Genomic DNA, 19,230 nt, shown 5'->3' with positions numbered 1-19,230 from the left:
CGGAAGGGGGGGGTGTGGGGGAGGATCCTGTAATTCGTTATCTCGTGGGGCTTATCAGCTGCTCTCTAGATAAATGCACGGAGATTAAATAATTTCCCATCAACGCTTTTCCCCCCGTTGGAAAAAACAAGACCCCAAGCCCAGAGGAAATCAAAGGGGGGGGTGTGGGGGAGGATCCTGTAATTCGTTATCTCGTGGGGCTTATCAGCTGCTCTCTAGATAAATGCACGGAGATTAAATAATTTCCCATCAACGCTTTTCCCCCCGTTGGAAAAAACAAGACCCCAAGCCCAGAGGAAATCAAACCTTTCCCACCCCCCGCCCCCTCCCCTCTAAACGTTGCCAAAGCGTTTTTTTTTTTTTTTTTTTTTGTTTTTTTTTCTGTTTTTTTTTTTTGCTGCGGGATTCGTCCCCCCCCACCCCCAGCCTCCCGACATTCCCAAACATGCTTCGATCCATGCGCTCCTCGCTCCCTCTCACCCGGCCGGGGCAGCAGAGTCCGGGGGGGTCCGCCTGGCGGGGGGGGCTCTTCTGGCACGGCCTGGCACGGCTCGGGGTGGCACGGCCGCGGCTGGAGCCTTCCCGGCCCTTCCTTCCTTCCTTCCTTCCTTGCTTCCTCTCTCCTTTCCTTCCTCCTTTCCTTCCTTCCTTTCTCCGGGAGCGCCGCCAGGATCGGCCCCGCTGGAGCCGCCGCCTCCGAGCCCGACGGGGACACCTGGGGGACACCTGGGGGACACCTGGGGGACACCTGGGGGACACCCGGGGCCACCCCCGGCAGGGACAATTCTGACCCTGCCAGGGACACTTGGAGGGGTCCAGGACCTGGTGCCATCTCCTGGCAGGGACACCTGGGGGACACCCGGGGACACCTGGATGGGGTTCAGGACCTGGAGCCACCCCCCGGCAGGGACACCTGGGGGGGAGCCGGGGCCACCCCCGGCAGGGACAACTGTGACCCTGCCAGGGACACTTGGAGGGGTCCAGGACCTGGTGCCACCCCCTGGCAGGGACACCTGGGGGGGTTCCGGACCTTGGGCCACCTCCAAGCCTGGCAGGGACAACTGTGACCCTGTCGGGGACACCTGGGGGGTGTCAGGACCTGGGGCCACCTCTGACCCTGCCAGGGACACCGGGGGGTGTCAGGGCCTGGGGGCCACCCCCGGCAGGGACACCTGGGACTCGTCAGCGTCTTGGGCCACCTCTGAGCCTGGCGGGGCCACCCGGGGGGTGCCACCCGGCGGCTCGGGGGGGCTCCAGGCCGTCTCGCCCCCCGAGGTGCCACCCCCGGGTGTCCCCAGTGCCACCGCCGGGGCGGAGCGCTGTCCGGGCCAGACTCTCCGGGAGAACGGGAACGAGGAGGAATTTCATGCAACATTCCTGGGCCGGGGGCGGCGCGGGAGCCGGGGGGGGGAGGGGGGCGGCCCCGCACCCTCAGTGCAGCGCTCGGAGAAGGAGCAGGAGGATCCGAGTGGGTTTTCTTGGCTTGGGAATGCCGCCCCGCCCTTCCCACGGCGGCTCGGGACAGCGGTCAGCTGTCCACCAGCTGCTTGAGCGCCCGCTCGATGTTCATGCGGTGCCCCACGCGGGTCACCCCCAACTCCACGAAGTCCTCCTTGGTCAGGGCGGGCAGGTGCGTGCCCTCGATCTCGTGGTCCTCGAACTTGTCCCGGTGCTCCACCAGGTTGATGCTCTCCAGCCAGTCCCCCACGTCGTACTTGTTCCACAGGTGCAGCGGCTTCTGCATGAAGGGCCGCGGCGGGTGCAGCGTGTGCAGCCCCGGCGACGGCGACGGCGACGGCGACGGCGAGCGGCTGCGGGCGCTGACGCTGCGGACCACGAAGCGAACTTCCTTGGGCTCGTGGGGGATGGAGAGGCTGGAGGATTTGAGGATGGTGGGGGGGGTCAGGCCGTAGGGCCGGACGGTGCTGAGGGGCTCGGGCCGCTCCAGCGCCGCGGGTTTGACGGGGCTGGGCGTGCGGCGGGTGACGGGGTAGCGGCTGCCGGGCCGCACGGTGAAGGTGGTGCCGGAGCTGCGCTGGGAAATGGTGCTGAGCTCTCCTAAACTACTGAAAAGTCTGCGGAGAGAGCGGGGAGACGAGAAAAGAGAGGAGAGGGAAGGGGTGAGGCCAGGTCTGGGAACCCCCCCAAGTGTCCCCAGCCCTGGGGACCAGGACCTTGCCCCTCGTCCCGCCCCGTCCGTTGATCCCACATGGAATGGGAGCGACCCAGCGGAGAACAGCTGGGATAAGAGGGAACCTTCCGGCGTTTTCCCGGGATGGGGGCACCCTCTGGACACCCCTGGTGACGGTCACCGGGTGGCCAAGGTGGCGTGAGCAGCCCAGGGGTGGCCGGGCCGGTGTCCCCTTGGCGCTGGGACATGTGGGACCCCCTGGCTGTGCCACCGCGGGAATCTTGGATGGGGACAAAGCTCCTCAAGGCGCTGCTGTCCCCTTGGCATTGTCCCCATCCTGCCGTGGTCCCCGCGGGAGGGACAGGGAGTGGGAAAGGAAAGGGATCTGACACCTGGATGAATCCCAGAAAATCAGAGTCCTCTGCTCTGGAGAGGCTGGGAGAGCTGGGAATGTTCTCCTGGAGAAGGGAAGGATCCAGGGAGAGCTTCCAGCACATTCCAGGGCCTGCAGGGGCTCCAGGAGAGCTGCAGAGGGACTGGGGACAAGGGATGGACAGGACACAGGGAATGGCTCCCAGTGCCAGAGGGCAGCCATGGATGGGATCTTGGCCATGAGGAATTCCTGGCTGGGCTGGAATTGCCAGAGCAGCTGGGGCTGCCCCTGCATCCCTGGCAGTGTCCAAGGCCAGGCTGGACACTGGGGCTGGAGCAGCCTGGGATGGTGGGAGTGTCCCTGCCATGGCAGGGTGGCACTGCAGGGGATTTGGGATCCCATCCCATCCCATCCCATCCCTGCCACTCCTCTTGTCCTCAGAACTGTCCCCTAAACTTCCTGCATCCCGGTGCCTCAGTTTCCCCGCTCGGCCTCCCATCCCAGCTCCCTCCTGGAAAACCGGGACACTCTGGAACGCTGCTGGGATCCACCACTGCCTCCATTGCCACCTCCTGGTTTTGGGAATGCTGATGAGCTCCAAGGATCCCATAAATCCATGGCTCCAGAGGGATGAGCTGAACGTGGCTGAAGATCCACAGGACGATAATTCCCGATAATTCCCGTTTTTCTGCTTCCTTGGCACAGCAGAGAAGGAATCACCTTCGGGAAGCTCTGACAGGGAAAAGCTGGATGTCCTGGGATCATTTGGATCGTTCCTGGGATCGCTGGGATCTTTCCTGCAATTATTCGGATTGTTCCTGGGATAATCTGGATTGTTCCCGAGATCTCTGGAATTGTTCCTGGGATGGCTGGGATCACTGCTGGGATTGTTTGGATCGTTCCTGGCATGGCTGGGATCATTTGGATCACTCCTGGGATGGCTGGAATCACTCCTGGATAGTTTGGATCACTCCTGGATCGTTTGGATCATTCCTGGATCGTTTGGATCGTTCCCTGCTCCTTGGTGAGGCTGCTCCAGTGTTCCGTGGTGGCTCTCAGACCCTTGGAATTGTCTCCCACAATTCCCATTGCAGCTTCCAACGGGGCTGTGACCACGCCCCAGCCTTGGTGTGGACCTGTTCCCAGCCTTCCTACGGATCTTCTTCCAAATCCTCTTCCAGTCTTCCTATGGACATTTTCCCAATCTTCCTACGGATCTTCCATCCAAGCTCCCAATGGATCTTCCCGACTTTCCTATGGACATTTCCTGACATCCTCACGGATCTTTCTGTGACCTCCCACAGATCTCCTCCGACCTTCCCGTGGGGTTTTCCCCAACATTCCAGTGGAGGCTTTTCCAACATTCCCAAGGACCTTTTCCCAACCTTCCTAGGGATCTTCCCGAGATCTTCCTTCCAATGGATCCTATGGATCTTCCTTCCTTTTGATGGACCTTCCTCCAATGCTGATCCCAAACATAGCCCTGACCCTGAGCCTAACCCTAATCCTAACCCTGATCTTGATCCCGACCTGACCCTGATCCCAGCCTTGACTCTGTCCTTAATCCCGATCCTAACCTGGACCCTGATCCCAAGTGCAAACCTGATCCCAGCCTTGACTCTGTCCTTAATCCCGATCCTAATGTGGACCCTGATCCCAAGTGCAAACCTGATCCCAGCCTTGACTCTGTCCCTAATCCCAGTCCTAACCCGGACCCTGATGCTGACTGCAAACCTGATCCCAGCCTTGACTCTGTCCCTAATCCCAGTCCTAACCCGGACCCTGATGCTGACTCTGATCTTATCCTAACCCTGATCTTGATCCCGACCTGAACCTGATCCCAGCCTTGACTCTGTCCTTAATCCCGATCCTAATGTGGACCCTGATCCCAAGTGCAAACCTGATCCCAGCCTTGACTCTGTCCCTAATCCCAGTCCTAACCCGGACCCTGATGCTGACTCTGATCTTAGCCCTGAATCTGACCCTGATCCCAGCCTTGACTCTGTCCCTAATCCCAGTCCTAACCCGGACCCTGATGCTGACTCTGATTTTAGCCCTGAATCTGACCCTGATCCCACCCCTGACCCTGACACTGATCCCAACCCTGATCTTGATCCTGATCCTAACCCCGATCCTAACCCTGATCCCAACCCTGACCCTGATCCTGATCCTAACCTCGATCCTAACCCCGATCCTAACCCCGATCCTAACCCTGATCCCAACCGTGACCCTGATCCTAACCCTGATCCCAACCGTGACCCTGATCCTAACCCTGATCCCAACCCTGATCCTAACCCCGATCCTAACCCTGATCCCAACCCTGACCCTGATCCTAACCCTGATCCCAACCCTGATCCTAACCCTGACCCTGATCCCAACCCTGATCTTTACCCTGATCCTAACCCTGACCCTGATCCTAACCCTGATCCTGACCCTGACCCTGATCCTAACCCTGATCCTAACCCTGATCCCAACCCTGACCCTGATCCCAGCCCTGATCCCAACCCTGATCCTAACCCTGACCCCAGCCCTGACTCTGAATTAACCTCAACCCTGATCCTGATTTTGATCCTGGTCCTAATCCTAAACCTGACCCTAACTTTAACCCTGATCCTAAACTTGACCCTAATCCTGATCCCAATTCACAGGTGATCCTAACCCTGATCTGGATCCCGATCCCAATCCTAATCCTAACCTTGATCCAGGCCCTGGTCCCAACTCTAACTCTGATCCTGACCCCAATCCCAACCCTGATCCCGATCCCAGTCCTAACCCTAATCCTACCCCTGGCTTTTCCTGGGAACTGGACAGGGATTCTGGGAACTGGGCAGGGATACTGGGAACCAGGCAGGGATACTGGGAGCTGGGCAGGGATATTGGGAACCAGGCAGGGATACTGGGAGCTGGGTAGGGATTCCAGGCAAGGATCAAACACTGTCCGAAGTTTTCCTGATCCCGGTCACTCCGGTGGATGGGACGTGGCCATCCCAAAGGATCCGGGAGCAGGACACGGAATTCCTGCTGTCCTGAACCTGGCAGCTGTGGGATGATCCCAGGGAAGAGCCCTGGGAGGAACCTCGGGATGAACCTTGGGATGAGCCCAGGGAAGAGCCCTGGGAGGAGTCTTGGGATAAACCTCAGGATGAGCCCTGGGATGAACTTTGGGATGAGCCTGGGAGGAATCCTGGGATGAGCCCCAGGATGAGCCCTGGGATGAGCTTTGGGATGAGCCTGGGAGGAATCCTGGGATGAGCCCCAGGATGAGCCCTGGGAGGAATCTTGGGATAAACCTTGGGATGAGCCCTGGGAGGAATCTTGGGATGAGCCCAGGGAAGAGCACTGGAAGGAATCTTGGGATAAACCTTGGGATGAGCCCTGGGACGAATCTTGGGATAAACCTTGGGATGAGCCCTGGGAGGAATCTTGGGATGAGCCCAGGGAAGAGCACTGGAAGGAATCTTGGGATGAGCCCAGGGAAGAGCACTGGAAGGAATCTTGGGATAAACCTTGGGATGAGCCCTGGGACGAGCCTAGGGAGGAATCTCGGGATGAGTCCTGGAATAAACCCCAGAATGATCCATAGGATGATCCAAGTGCCCCCAGTGCCAACACAGGGGACAGTTCCCCCCTGGTGTCCCTGAGATATCCCAAATTTCCGTGACACCGGTGCCAGGATTGAGGGAATGAATCCACGGCTGGATCCGATGGGATGAGCCCCCCACGGCCAAGAGGAGCCTCGGGAACGACCCCGCTCCGGGTGTTCCCGGAAAGATCCGGAGCGGGCCGGGAGCTTCCGAGCACCCCACGCCTCCGCCCCACCCGGGAGCAGAGCAAATCCCCCCAGGGAAGAGCCCTGGGAGGAACCTCGGGATGAACCTTGGGATGAGCCCAGGGAAGAGCCCTGGGAGGAACCTCGGGATGAACCTTGGGATGAGCCCAGGGAAGAGCCCTGGGAGGAACCTCGGGATGAACCTTGGGATGAGCCCAGGGAAGAGCCCTGGGAGGAGTCTTGGGATAAACCTCAGGATGAGCCCTGGGATGAACTTTGGGATGAGCCTGGGAGGAATCCTGGGATGAGCCCCAGGATGAGCCCTGGGAGGAATCTTGGGATAAACCTTGGGATGAGCCCTGGGAGGAATCTTGGGATGAGCCCAGGGAAGAGCACTGGAAGGAATCTTGGGATGAGCCCAGGGAAGAGCACTGGAAGGAATCTTGGGATAAACCTTGGGATGAGCCCTGGGACGAGCCTAGGGAGGAATCTCGGGATGAGTCCTGGAATAAACCCCAGAATGATCCATAGGATGATCCAAGTGCCCCCAGTGCCAACACAGGGGACAGTTCCCCCCTGGTGTCCCTGAGATATCCCAAATTTCCGTGACACCGGTGCCAGGATTGAGGGAATGAATCCACGGCTGGATCCGATGGGATGAGCCCCCCACGGCCAAGAGGAGCCTCGGGAACGACCCCGCTCCGGGTGTTCCCGGAAAGATCCGGAGCGGGCCGGGAGCTTCCGAGCACCCCACGCCTCCGCCCCACCCGGGAGCAGAGCAAATCCCCGGGAATGGCATCCAGCAGCCGTCGGGAAAGCGGGAACTCGGCCCCCGGCATTCCCGGAGCGTCGGGATCCGGCGCCGCTCTCCCGGGACGGGGCGGCGGCCTCGGGAATTCAGCGCTTGGCAGAAAAGGACAAGGAAAAATCAACCGGGAACGGCTCCGGGAGCCGGGACACGGATGGAGCCGGAGCTCCGCACACGGAACGGGACACGAGGACGGGACACGGGGACAACACGGAGGAAGCACAACCAGGAGCACAGAGCCGGCCATGCACGCTGGGAAATTCCCAGGGGGAATTCTCCGGCCCTCCCAACCCCATGGGTTGCCCCTTCCAGCCCAAGGGAGCTGCAGTGGGAACAGCTTTTCCCGGGATCCTGGTGCTGCTTCCCGAGCTCCTGGAAGCCACTGGGATATCCTGGAATCATTGCTGGCAGAAGGGGAATCCCTGGATCCCAGTTTTCCTGCTGTGGCCTCGGGTGACTTCCCAGGGGGATTGGGATGGAGCAGGATCCCAGGAGCTCCCTCCTCTGTCTCATGGAATTTTTTGCTCCAGAGGGGGACCTGGGACACCCCCCACCCTGGGGAACCACGGATGGATCCTGGTGCATCCATGGTTTGCTGGTATTGGAATGGGGATGCTCTGCCCCCCTTCCCAGCGTCCTTCCCAGGGTCTTCTCCACCTTCCCCAGAATCTCTCCCACCATTCCTGGGGTCTTTCCCACTTTTCCTGGGGTCCTTTCCCCCTTCCTGGGATCTTTTCCACCCTTCCTGAATTCCCTCCCACCCTTCCTGGGATGTCTCTCACCCTTCCTGGGCTTCTCCTGCCTTTCCTGATGTCTTTTCTGGGATCCTTTCCCACTTTTCCTGGGGTCTCTCCCACCTTTCCTGGTGTCCTTTTCTTTTCCCACCTTTCCTGGTGTTTTCCCACCTTTCCTGAGATCCTTTCCCACTTTTCTTGGGGGTCTCTCCCACCTTTTCTGTTCTTCCCTCCCTTCCCGGGATCTTTTCCATCCTTCTGGGGTGTTTTCCACTTTTCTCGGAATCTCTCCCACCTTTCCTGGGATCCTTTTCCCACCTTTCCTGGGGTCTCTCCCTACTTTATCTGGGATCTCTCCCACTTTTCTTGGAGTCTCTTCCAACATCCTTGAGACCTCTCCCACCCTTCCTGGGATCCTTTCTCACCCTTCCTGGTGTTCTTCCCTACACTTCATGTGGTCTTTTCCCACCATTCCTGGTGTTTTCCCACCTTTCCTGGGATTCTTTCCCACTTTTTTTGGGGTCTCTCCCACCTTTCCTGGTGTCCTTTTCTTTTCCCACCTTTCCTGGTGTCATTCCCTCCTTTCCTGGGATCTTTTCCATCCTTGTGGGGTCTTTCCCACCTTTCTTGGAATCTCCCCCACCTTTTCTGGGATCCTTCCTGCTGTCTCTCCCACTCTTCCCGGAGGACCGAGCCGCTCTGGGATCTCCCACCCCACGGCCCCAACGCCCCGGGATCCCGACGGGAATTTCCTCAGCAGGAACACCAGCGGGAAGAGCCGGACACGCCACCACAGCACAGGGACAGGGCCATGCTCCCGAGGGACGCGCACATCCCGCAGCCGGCGCCGCTCCCTCCGGGAGCCTCCCAAAACCTCGGGAACACCGGCGGGAGCGGGGCCGCGGCGGGGAAGGGAAGAGACAGGTGAGGAATGGGACATTCCCGGTGGGATGGAGCTATGGAATGGGAACGTGCTCACTTACACAACTCGCCCACCCTCCGGAGGCCAGAGGCGGATCTAGGACAGAGCAGCGGGACATGCACATGGAAGCAGGAAAAGAGGCAATGAGAGAAATGTTAGCTCCGGTCCGGGAAGCGCCACACGGAAAAGAAGCCACCGGACGTCGATCCCGAGGGATTCGGGGCCGGGAGAACCGCGGGAATCGATCCGGCCTTGGTGTTCCCTGAGTGGAGACCCCCAGCTGGGTTTGGGGACGGGGTGGGGGATTGGGAATGGGGGAATGGAGGAATGGGAATTGGGGGCAGATCGGGATGGTTCCCGGGGGACGGGTGAGGGCGTGGCCTGCCGGGAATGGGGCGGTGGGAATTGCAAGGATTCAGCCAAAGCCTGGAGGGTTGGACAGCGACAGAGCTGCTGGGAGGGCTGGGAAAAGAGGGAACGGGGGGAGGGATTTGGGAAAGGAGCAGGGATTTGGGAAATGCAGGGATTTGGGAAATGCAGGGATTTAGGAAGGGCAAGGATTTGGGAAGGAGCAGGGAAATGGGAAAGAGAGGAAATTGGGAAAGGTAGGGAAACGGGAAAGAGGAAATTGGGAAGGTAAGGGAAATGGGAAATGTGGGGATTTGGGAAGGAGAGGGATTTGGGAAAGGCAGGGATTTGGGTAAGGCGGGCAAATGGGAAAGGCAGGGAAATGGGAAAGAGGAATTTGGGAAAGGCAAATGGGAAACGCAGGGATTTGGGAAGGAGAGGGATTTGGGAAAGAACGGGGATTTGTGAAAGAGAGGAATTTGGTAAAGACAGGGAAATGGGAAATGGAGGGATTTGGGAAAGGCAGGGAAATGCAGGGTTTTGGGAAAGAGGAATGTGGGAAAGGCAGGGATTTGGGAAGGAGGGGGATTTGGGAAAGGCAGGGAAATGGGAAAGAGGAATTTGGGAAAGGCAGATGGGAAAGGCAGGGACATCGGAAAGAGGGATTTGGGAAAGGCAGGGAAATGCAGGGTTTTGGGAAAGAGGAATGTGGGAAAGGCAGGGATTTGGGAAGGAGGGGGATTTGGGAAAGGCAGGGACATCGGAAAGAGGGATTTGGGCAAGGCAGGGATTTGGGAAAGGAAGGAAACAACAAATGCATGAGAAAAATGCCCCACAGCCAAAACAACACCGAGCAGCCGACACAAAATTCCCAAGTTTTTCCATGTCCCCCCGGGGCTGGTGACAGTGACGGTGCCATTGGCCACCCCCAAAGGCCACGGGATGTTCCCGGGGATTCCCAGAGGGAATAACCTGTGGAAGTTCCCCGGGATCGCTGGGCTGTGCTGCTGGGAAGGAGGGAATGGCCTCATCCCACCTGGATAAGGACCAGGAGCTTCCAGGTTTGGAATGGCGGCCCCAAAACCCCTGGATTATTCCCAGTTTTAACTCTTTCTGCAGTGGAACAGGCAGGAAATGCCGGAGCTGTGCCGGGAGCGGGGACACCTCGGGAATGCCAAAAGTTGGGAGCTGCCATTGGAGCAGAGTCTGGGAACGTTTGGGAACGTGGATTTGGGAATTTTTGGGAAGGATGAGTGGTTATCCCTTGGGAAAAATATCCCAGGCTGGAGCAGGGATGGGGAGGAGACCCAAGGGGGTCTCAGGCTCCAGCTGGGATTTGTCCGGAGCGGTTTTGGGATTGGGATTTATCCGTGAGTTCTGTCCTGGCCTGTCCTGGAGCAGGGACAATCCGGAGCAATCCCGGCATCCAGGGAGCTCCAGCAGGGAGCTCTGGCAGGGTCAGGGATGTTGTAACTAAAATTCCCTTTTTCCTTCTCTGATCCTGGCAGGAAAAGGGAATTCCGGGCTGGAAATCCATAGGAAAATTCCCAATTCCTCCAGTGTTGCCCCTGGGCCTTCCCAAGCCAATCTCTTCCCGTGAGAGATCCTGCAGAACATCCGGAGCTCCCTCCTTCCCTGAACTACTCCTGGAACGGATCCCTCTGGATTTCTCCAAGGAAAAACCCCTTTTCCGTGATTCCCACCTCAAGGAAAAGGTAACGAACCCCAGTTTGATGGGAACATGGGGACACTTCCACTCTGGCCACTCGGAGGCTCCTTCAGGACCTGGAGCTCATCCCGTGGAGCTCCAGGCACCCCTCACTGCCCTTCCCAGACTTCCCAAAAAGCCCGTTTCCTTGGGATGAGGGTGATGGGTGATGCTGGGATGGGAGAAGCCAGCGGAGCGGTGACGCGGGGACACGGTGACACCGGGACAGGACACGTGCTGGGACCCTGTCTCCTTGTAGGCACCAAACCCTTCCCAGATCCCGCGGCACCCCGGGATCATCTGGGATCAAGGGCTGGAAGGGTCCTCTCAGTGCAGCCCCCCAGAATTCCTGGTTTTCCATGGCTCAACCTCCCTGAGCTGTCCCGAGGCTCTGCTGGTGGGGAAGGTCCCCAGCCTTCGAGAACCTGGGGAAATTCCATGGAAACCCGGAGGGGAGGGGATCCAGGGGATCCCACTGTGCCTGGGGACCCCTGGAGAAGCCTCTTCCCATGGGAAGTGGAATCCATGGAGCCCTGTGGGAGGCAGGGTGGAGAACAGAGGGGTTGTGGCCATCAGCAGGGTGGCCACCTCCATCCTAACCCTGGCCACCTCATTCCCAGTCCTGGTCACCTCATTCCCAATCCTGGCCACCTCCATCCCAGCCCTGGCCACCTCATTCCCAATCCTGGTCACCTCATTCCCAATCCTGGTCATCTCTGTCCTAATCCTGGTCATCTCCATCCCAACCCTGCTCATCTCCATCCCAATCAATCCTGGCCACTTCATTCCCAAACTTGGCCACCTCCTTCCCAATCCTGGCCACCTCCTCCTCCTAAATCCTGGTCACTTCCTACCCCAACTTGGCCACCTCCTTCCCAATCCTTCTCACCTCCTTCCCAATCCTGGCCACTCCTTCCCAATCCTTCTCACCTCCTTCCCAATCCTGGCCACTCCTTCCCAATCCTTCTCACCTCCTTCCCAATCCTTGTCACCTCTTCCCAATCCTGGCCCCCTCCTCCTCCCTACCCTTGGCCACCTCCTCTCCAGAAGTGGCCACCTCATCCCTACCCCTCCGTGCCACACAAACCCCCTCTATTCCCACCCTCCCTCGCTCAGCGATCCCAATCCCCCTTCTCCTTCCCTCCCCACAGCCAATTTGCTCAATTTTCATCCCAAATCCCTGCTTCCCGGGGGAATTTCCCCAGGAAAGCCCCCAGGCCTACAAGGAAACAGGGGGTGTTTTCCCAAGCTTTTGCTGGGGTGTGACACCATTTCCAGGACACGGAATTCATTTAGGATCAGAGAAAAAGAGGCAGTTTTACCCTAAAAGGAACTAAAACCCCAAAGGGCTCAAGTTTCTTCTCCTTCTCCCTCAGATCTGTGGGAATACAAAGGAATTCATGGAATTGCAGAGCAGCACCGGAAACGCTCCCTTTGGAAGCTCGAATTCCGCTTCCCAGGAGCCTTTTTGGGGTTAAAGAGAAACAAAGGCACGAGCAAAGACACACAAAAAAACCCTTGGAAAAGTTTCCGTCAGATCCAGAGCTCCAAACTGGGACACTTGGGATGCTCCTGGAAGTCCCCAGGGGCCACAACTCCTTGAAAAAGCTCCCCCAAATCTGGATCCAGAGCCCCAAAACGGGACATTTGGGATGTTCCTGGAAGCTCTGAGGAGCCAGAAGTCCTTGGAAAATCTCTGAGCTCAGATCCAGAGCTCCAGACTGGGACACTTGGGATGCTCCTGGGAATCACTGGAAACCAGGACCCTTTGGCAAAGCCCTGCCTCACTTAGAGCCCCAAACTGGGATATTTGGGATCCTCCTGGAAGTCCCCAGAATCCCTTGGAAAAGTTCCCCCGAATCTGGATCCAGAGCCTCAAAATAGGACATTTGGGATGTTCCCGGTAGTCCCCAGAGCCCGTTGGAAAAGCTCCCTTGAGCTCAGATCCAGAGACCCAAACTGGGACATTTGGGATGTTCCTGGAAGCCCCCAGAGCCCGGTGGAAAAGCTCCCTTGAGCTCGGATCCAGAGCCACAAACTGGGACATTTGGGATTCTCCTGGGGAATTATTGGGAGTCCTTGGCAAAGCTTCCCTGAGCTTCGATCCAGAGCCCCCAACTGGGACCAATGGGATGTTCCTGGAAGTCCCCAGGAGCCAGGTCCCTTTGGAAAAGCTCCCCCTGGCCTGGCTCCGGAGCCCCAAAACCTTGGAACTCTCCTGGAATCTGCCTTGGAGATTTATCAATGCCAAGGAAAACTCTGGGAAATCCGTGGCTGGGATTTAACTGGAAAAACCCTTGGGATGGGCAAAGCTCCCACAGTTCTGGACTTGGAGCCTCCTTCCAAATTCCAGAGGAAAATACAAAGCTCTAGCTGGGAACGACCTGGACAAATCCTGGGCCCTCCACATCCCAAATTCCTGGGAATTAAACCGTGATCAATCGGTTGGAGAAGACAAAAGCTTTTTGGGATGTTTGGGATGCTCCTGGTGAGTCCCAGAGGTTGGGAAGATGGATCCAATTGGGATTATGGATGGCGGGAGCCTGGCAGGGCTGGGCGGGGACACGGGACGGGAATGTTGCGGCAATTTTGCGGGAATGCCGCCTGGAGCGCTGGAGCCGTGAATCCAGAGCCGGAGCTGGCTCGGGGCATGGAATGTGGCTCCCAAAATGCCGGGAATGGCCGTGTCCCCAATGACACACACACACCTGTCACGGTCACCGTCAGCTTTATTGGGGACACGGATGTCACACGCGGAACGCGCTCGGCCTCGCGCGGCTCCCGGCAGCGGGAGCGGCTCCGGCACATCCCCAGCCTCTCCCGTGGCTCAGCGGGGTTTTCCCAGGATCCCGGGCTTTTCCAGGATCCCGCCACCGCTCCAGGAATCCCGGACAGGAATTCCAGCCGGGGCGGGGATCAAGAGGGGATCACCACGAGGTGAAGTTGGACTTTTGGGAAAATTCCTTCCCGAGAAGTTGATGAAGCGCTGGAATGGGATGCCCAGGGAAGGGGTGGAACCCCAATTCCCGGTGGGATTAAAAAGCCGTGCGGATGTGGCACTTGGGGACACGGGGCAGTGCTGGGAATAGTTGGACCCGGTGGGATCAGAGGGATTTTCCAACCTCAACAATTCCAGGGTTTTGGATTAAACACGAGGAAGCTGCTCTTGGACACGGCCACCAAGGGCCACCACGGATGAAGGGAGTTGTCCCCTTGCTCCGCTGCCATTGTCACCGTCCCGGGCGTCCCTGGTCCCGGGATTGTCACCATCAGTGGCCTGAACTGTGACCTGACGTTCCCAGTGTCAGAATTCCTTGGGCTCTTTCCCAGTCCCTCGGCTCAAAGGTCCTTCCGTGGACGCCCGGCTTGGGGGGAGACAGAGCCGCAGTTAGAGCTCGGGAACAAGCCATGGATCGGGGCTTCCCGGGGTTCCCAGGGAGCATTCCCACAGGGATCGGTCAGGGAAAGGCACCGGGGACTGCTCGGGAGCAGGGAATTCCCTGAGCTTGCATGGAATTGCTGGGAATTCAGGATGAATGTGGGGAGGGAGGAATTCCGGGATGATTCCTGAGTGGCAGCCGCTCCACCCATCCCATGGATCCAGAGCTGCTGGAAGGGCTGGGGGGCATCAGGTATGGGAACATCGGTGTCCCTGTCCCTCTGGAACTCCAGGCCACCTCAGTGTCCCCATTCCCAGATTCCAGGACACCTTATCATCCCCTTTGGGGACTCCAGGCCACCTCCCTGTCCCCATCCCTGTGGAACTCCAGGTCACCTCAGCGTCCCTGTTCCTTGTGGAATTCCAAGACCCCTCCGTGTCCTTCTGGGGACTCCAGGTCACCTCAGTGCCCCCAACCCTGCAGAATTCCAGGGTCCCATCCTTGTGGGTATTCAGGACACCTCGGAGTTCCCATTTGGAACTCCAGGTCACCTCAGTGTCCCCATCCCTGCAGAATTCCAGGCCACCGCCCTGTCCCCATCCCTGCGGTATTCCAGGCCGCTCCTGAGGGACATTCAGGTGACACTTCCCTTCTCTGGACAATTCCAGAGAAGGGAAGTGTCACCTGAAACTGGGTCACCTCCTCTTACCTAACTCTGCTCCCATTATTCCCTGAGTTCACAGCAATTCCATAAAAAACCAGGAGAACTCGGACAATGCAGGAGAGTGGCTGCCATCATTAAAAATTCCATTCCCCACCGGCTTCCCGGGAAATGTTTCAAGCCTTTGACATCCCAAAACTCGGGAGATGAAAGGCCATGACTTTCCCAAAAGGGAAAAAACCGGGAATGTGGGACTCTGCGGGATGGCTGGAAGGGCCGGATTCCGGCAGGGGGCAAGGATGGGATGTGCGGGAAAACAGGAGGCTCCGGGGGCTGGATGAGCAGGGCATGGAGCCCTGGGAATTGCAGGGATTGCAGGGAAGGCAGGAAGAGAGGATGGAGAAGGGCTGATCCTTGAAATCGGTGAAATTGCTCCGGGGGAAAACCAGGAGATTGGATGGACACGGATGGAAGGGATGGGGACATGGAAAGGGACGTTCCGATGGCACCGGGAGCCAGAGGATTCCCAGCAGGGAATCCCAAACCAGCGTGGCATCCTGGTAAAAGGGCTTGTAAAAGCCCAGAATTCCCAAAATTCCGGCACTGCTGGAGATGGGCACAGCCTCAATTCCAGAGGATCCCCGAACGGCCTCGGCTCGGGATGAGGGAGGGGACCTCGGGTGACACCTGGCTCCGTAGGGAATGACACCCTGGGGCAGGGAGACATCCCTGGATCTCCTCCCAGTATTCCCAGTTTGGATCTGCTGGGACAGGCCACAGTGACCCCGGCATGCTCCAGGACACTTTGTCCCCAAGGCCACCGCCTGGAATGTCACCTCCTGCACCAGCGCCACGTGCCGGGATCAGCCGTGGCCGGGATGGTTTTGGTTTGGTTGGAAAAGCTTTTCCCATGGGAAGGGCTGCCCCTGATCCAGAGCTCCTGGCACCTCGCTGAGCCCTGGCACCCACAGGTGACACCAGGTGACACCGGGTGACACCGGCCCATGGCGGCTCTGTGGGGCCGTGCCTGAAAGGGCAGGACAAGACTCGGAATTTTGGGTCACTTCCTGCTGGGATTTAATATTCCCAAACTTTTTAAGGGTTTGGGCTCCGATGTGGAAGGTTTGGAATCCTTTTAGGGTCGGGTGGGTGAGGCAGAACCAGGGTGGCATTGGTGCCACCATGTCCCATCCGGGGTGTGCCACGGGCCACCTTTGTCACCTCCTGAGTGGGACAACACCTGGGGATCCTCAGAAATGGAAAAGCCCTGGAAAAATCCATCCTTGGTGCTTGGCCAGGAGAGAACACGGAGGGGGTGAGCCAGGACTCGACATTGCCACCACAGCATTGTCACCTCAGCGTTGTCATTGTCACCACAGCATTATCACCATGGGATCGTCATTGTCACCACATCGTCATCGTCACCATAGCATTGGCACCACAGCATTGTCATCATCACCACAACATCGTCATTGCCACCACAGTGCCGTCATTGTCACCACAGCATTGTCACCATGGCATCGTCATTGTCACCACATCGTCACTGTCACCACAGCATTGCCACCACGGCATCATCACTGCCACCACAATGTCGTCATTGTCACCACAGCATTGTCACCACGGCAGCGTCATTGTCACCACGGTATCGTCATGGTCACCACAGCATTGTCACTGTCACGACATCATCACTGTCACCACAGCATCGTCGCCATGACATCATCATTGTCACCACAGCATTGTCACTGTCACGACATCATCACTGTCACCACAGCATTGTCATCATGGCATCGTCATTGTCACCACGGCATCATCATTGTCACCACGGCATCGTCATTGTCACCACAGCGTCCCCCTTGTCACCACATTGTCATTGTCACCACAGCATTGTCATTGTCACATCGTCATTGTCTCCACGGCATCACCACTGTCACCTCACCATCGCCACTGTCACCACAGCATCGCCATTGTCACCACGGGGAGGGGAGGACACGGAGCAGCGGGAAGGGCGGAGCGAGGGGAGCAGCCACAGCCACGGCGCGCCGGGAGCCCATCCCACAACTCCCACGGACATTCCGGCCCCTCCACCGAGCTCCCAAAGCTCCGCGACGTCCCTCAAAGCCACATCCGGCTCCTCAGCAGCGCCACCCGCCCCGGCCCCGCCCCGGCCACGCCCGGCTCTTACCGTGCGGCCACCACCGGCGACTTCTTGCCGGGATCCAGGGCGGAGCCGGCCGGTTCCTCGCCCAAGGAGCGCGTGTCCTTGTTGAGCTGCTGGAGGCGGGAGCTCAGCTCGCTGATCACAGTTGGTTTGTCCTCTTCGGCCCCGTGGCCGGGCCTGCTCTCCATGGGGTCCCCCCATAGCTTGGACCTTCTCTGAAAGAGGTAGCGTGGCCGGGCCGCGCTGGTGGCCGCCAGCGTGGCCGCGTGGTGCTGGGAGATGAGCTCGCTGTCCGAAGACTGCTTCAAAAGTGGGTCCCTGAAAGTAACCGGCCCCTTGCTGAGCTGGGACTTGAGTTTGGGCTTTGGAGGCACTGGTGGCTTCTCGAGTAGAAAAGTTTGGCCGTCGGCGAAGGACGTGTAGGTGTCGGTGGGCTCGCCGCTCTCCGAGGACAGCGTGGACATGCTGGAGACCGTGGAGATGGTGCTCGTGGTCTCCAGGTGGTGGTCGCTGGAGCTCCTGGTGTCCACCTCTTCCACTCCCGAGTCCGCCGCCGACTCCGGGGCCGCGGGGGCTTCCGAGGGCTTCCCTGAGGGTGTCGCGCCGGGGGGAGAAGGTGCTACTGCTGCCGCTGGCAGGGACGGCGCGCCGGGCGCGGCCAGGTGGCTCACGGGGGTGCCGGGGGTGGTCACCAGCACCCCGTTGGCGAATTCGTCCGGGGGCGGCACCAGCCCGATCTTGGCCAGCTCCTCGCGGGTCTCCTCGTCGCTGGAGGACAGCTGGGCCGGCGGGAGGGTCACCGTGTAGGGCTCCACCTCCTCCTCCGAGCTGCCCTGGCCCAGCGCCTTCTCCGAGGCCGGGCTGGCCGGCGGCTTCCCCACGGGGCTGGGCTGGGGCTCGGCCTTGGGGGACTCGGCCGGCTCGGCGCAGACCTCGGGCACGGCCGGGCTCTCCTCTTTGATCTCCAGGCCTATCTCGTCTTGACCATTACTGGTGGCGTGGACCATGATGAGGCCGGCGGTCTTCTGCTGCGACGTGTCCACGATGCTGATGATCATGGACTTCTTGTCCTCGGGTTTCTTCTCCTCCTTGCCCGGCGTCTCCGCTCGCACCTCGGGCTCCTTCCGCAGGGTGGTCGGAGTCCCCCAGGGGCTCTTGGTGGGGGTCAGAGCGCCGGCGTCGGCCGCCATCACCGCCTTCCCTCCGGGGGAGTAGGCGGGGGACACCAAGCTCTCCAAGTCCCCCCTGTCCGGTTCTTTGGTTTGGATGTCCACAAACAGGGGCGCGGCTCTGTCCGAGTCGGGGCTGTGGATCGGGGTGGGCGACCGGGATGGGACTTGAGTGGACAGCGCCCGTTCCCTTGCGGCCAGCGCCAGCGCCAGGGGCGAGTTGGGATCCAGGGGCTTTCCCGTCAGGGGGTGGATGAAGGTCGAGGAGGAGCTGCTGATTAATGGCTTTAAAGCTGACACGGGGGATGGCAGGAGGACATCCCGGCTGCCCAGGAGCCGCTCATCGATGGAGCGCGACTGCTGCAGCGACGGCATCTCGCTGCCGCCCGGCGCCGGCCCCTCGATGGCTCCCACCGACAGGAACACCGTGGATTTCCTCCTCTCGTCCAGCCGCCGGTCCCGGTCCTTCATGACGCCGGCGGCGATGGCGGTGGCGAAGGGGAGGCCGGCGGCTTCCACCTGAGCGATGCCGGGGTGGTGCTGGTAGTCCAGGCGGTGGCTCCGGCGCGTGGGGGACGGCTCCCGGGAGGAGTAGCCGCCGGTGATGGCCAAGGCCGCCCGTTCCTGGGCGTCCTCCACCTGGAGCTGCTTGACCAGGGGGCTCTTCTTCCTCTGCGGCTTGGTGGGGGCGAAGAGGCTCACGTTGAACTGGCCCATGTTGGCGTAGGGGTTGTCGATGACCCGGCCCTTCCTCTTGAGCTTCTCCGGAGGCGTCACCGCCGGGCCGGGCCGCGGGATCTCGGTGGGTTCCACGGGGAGGTGGGAGGAATCCTGGAGGATTATCATGGAGCGGGCCCTCTTCTGCCGCTCGGGGTAGGGCATGGAGCCCCTGGCCTGGTCGTACATCTCGGCCGCGCTCAGCACCTGCGGCAGCCCGTGCAGTTTGGCTTCCAAGCCCGGCTTAAAGCTGGACCTGATGGTGTCGTAGGCCCGGCCCGGCGGCGGCGGCGGCGAGAAGGACGGAGGGGGGCCGGTGTCGAAGTAATAGGGGGAGGGGGGCGGGGGAGGG

At 59.6% G+C, this 19,230-nt stretch overlaps 1 protein-coding gene across 1 annotated transcript in view; it reads right to left on the bottom strand.

The window, feature by feature from the left end:
- Positions 1-382: 382 nt before the first annotated feature.
- SHANK3 (SH3 and multiple ankyrin repeat domains 3) overlaps positions 383-19,230 on the bottom strand; it is a 153,583-nt gene continuing 134,735 nt past the window's right edge. The window contains exons 23-24 of the mRNA XM_041401084.1: positions 17,017-19,230; positions 383-2,075 (exon numbers count right to left, since the gene is read on the bottom strand). The exon at positions 17,017-19,230 is cut by the window's right edge and continues 160 nt beyond it. Coding sequence (XP_041257018.1) covers positions 1,529-2,075; positions 17,017-19,230 — 2,761 coding nt within the window. The 3' untranslated portion in view covers positions 383-1,528. The remainder of the gene's footprint in view (positions 2,076-17,016) is intronic.

This window comes from Onychostruthus taczanowskii, unplaced genomic scaffold (genome assembly GCF_017590055.1).
Source record: "Onychostruthus taczanowskii isolate IOZ18803 unplaced genomic scaffold, ASM1759005v1 scaffold184, whole genome shotgun sequence".
NCBI classification, from domain to species: Eukaryota; Metazoa; Chordata; class Aves; order Passeriformes; family Passeridae; genus Onychostruthus; species Onychostruthus taczanowskii.
This window is presented reverse-complemented; position numbering and strand designations above follow the sequence as displayed.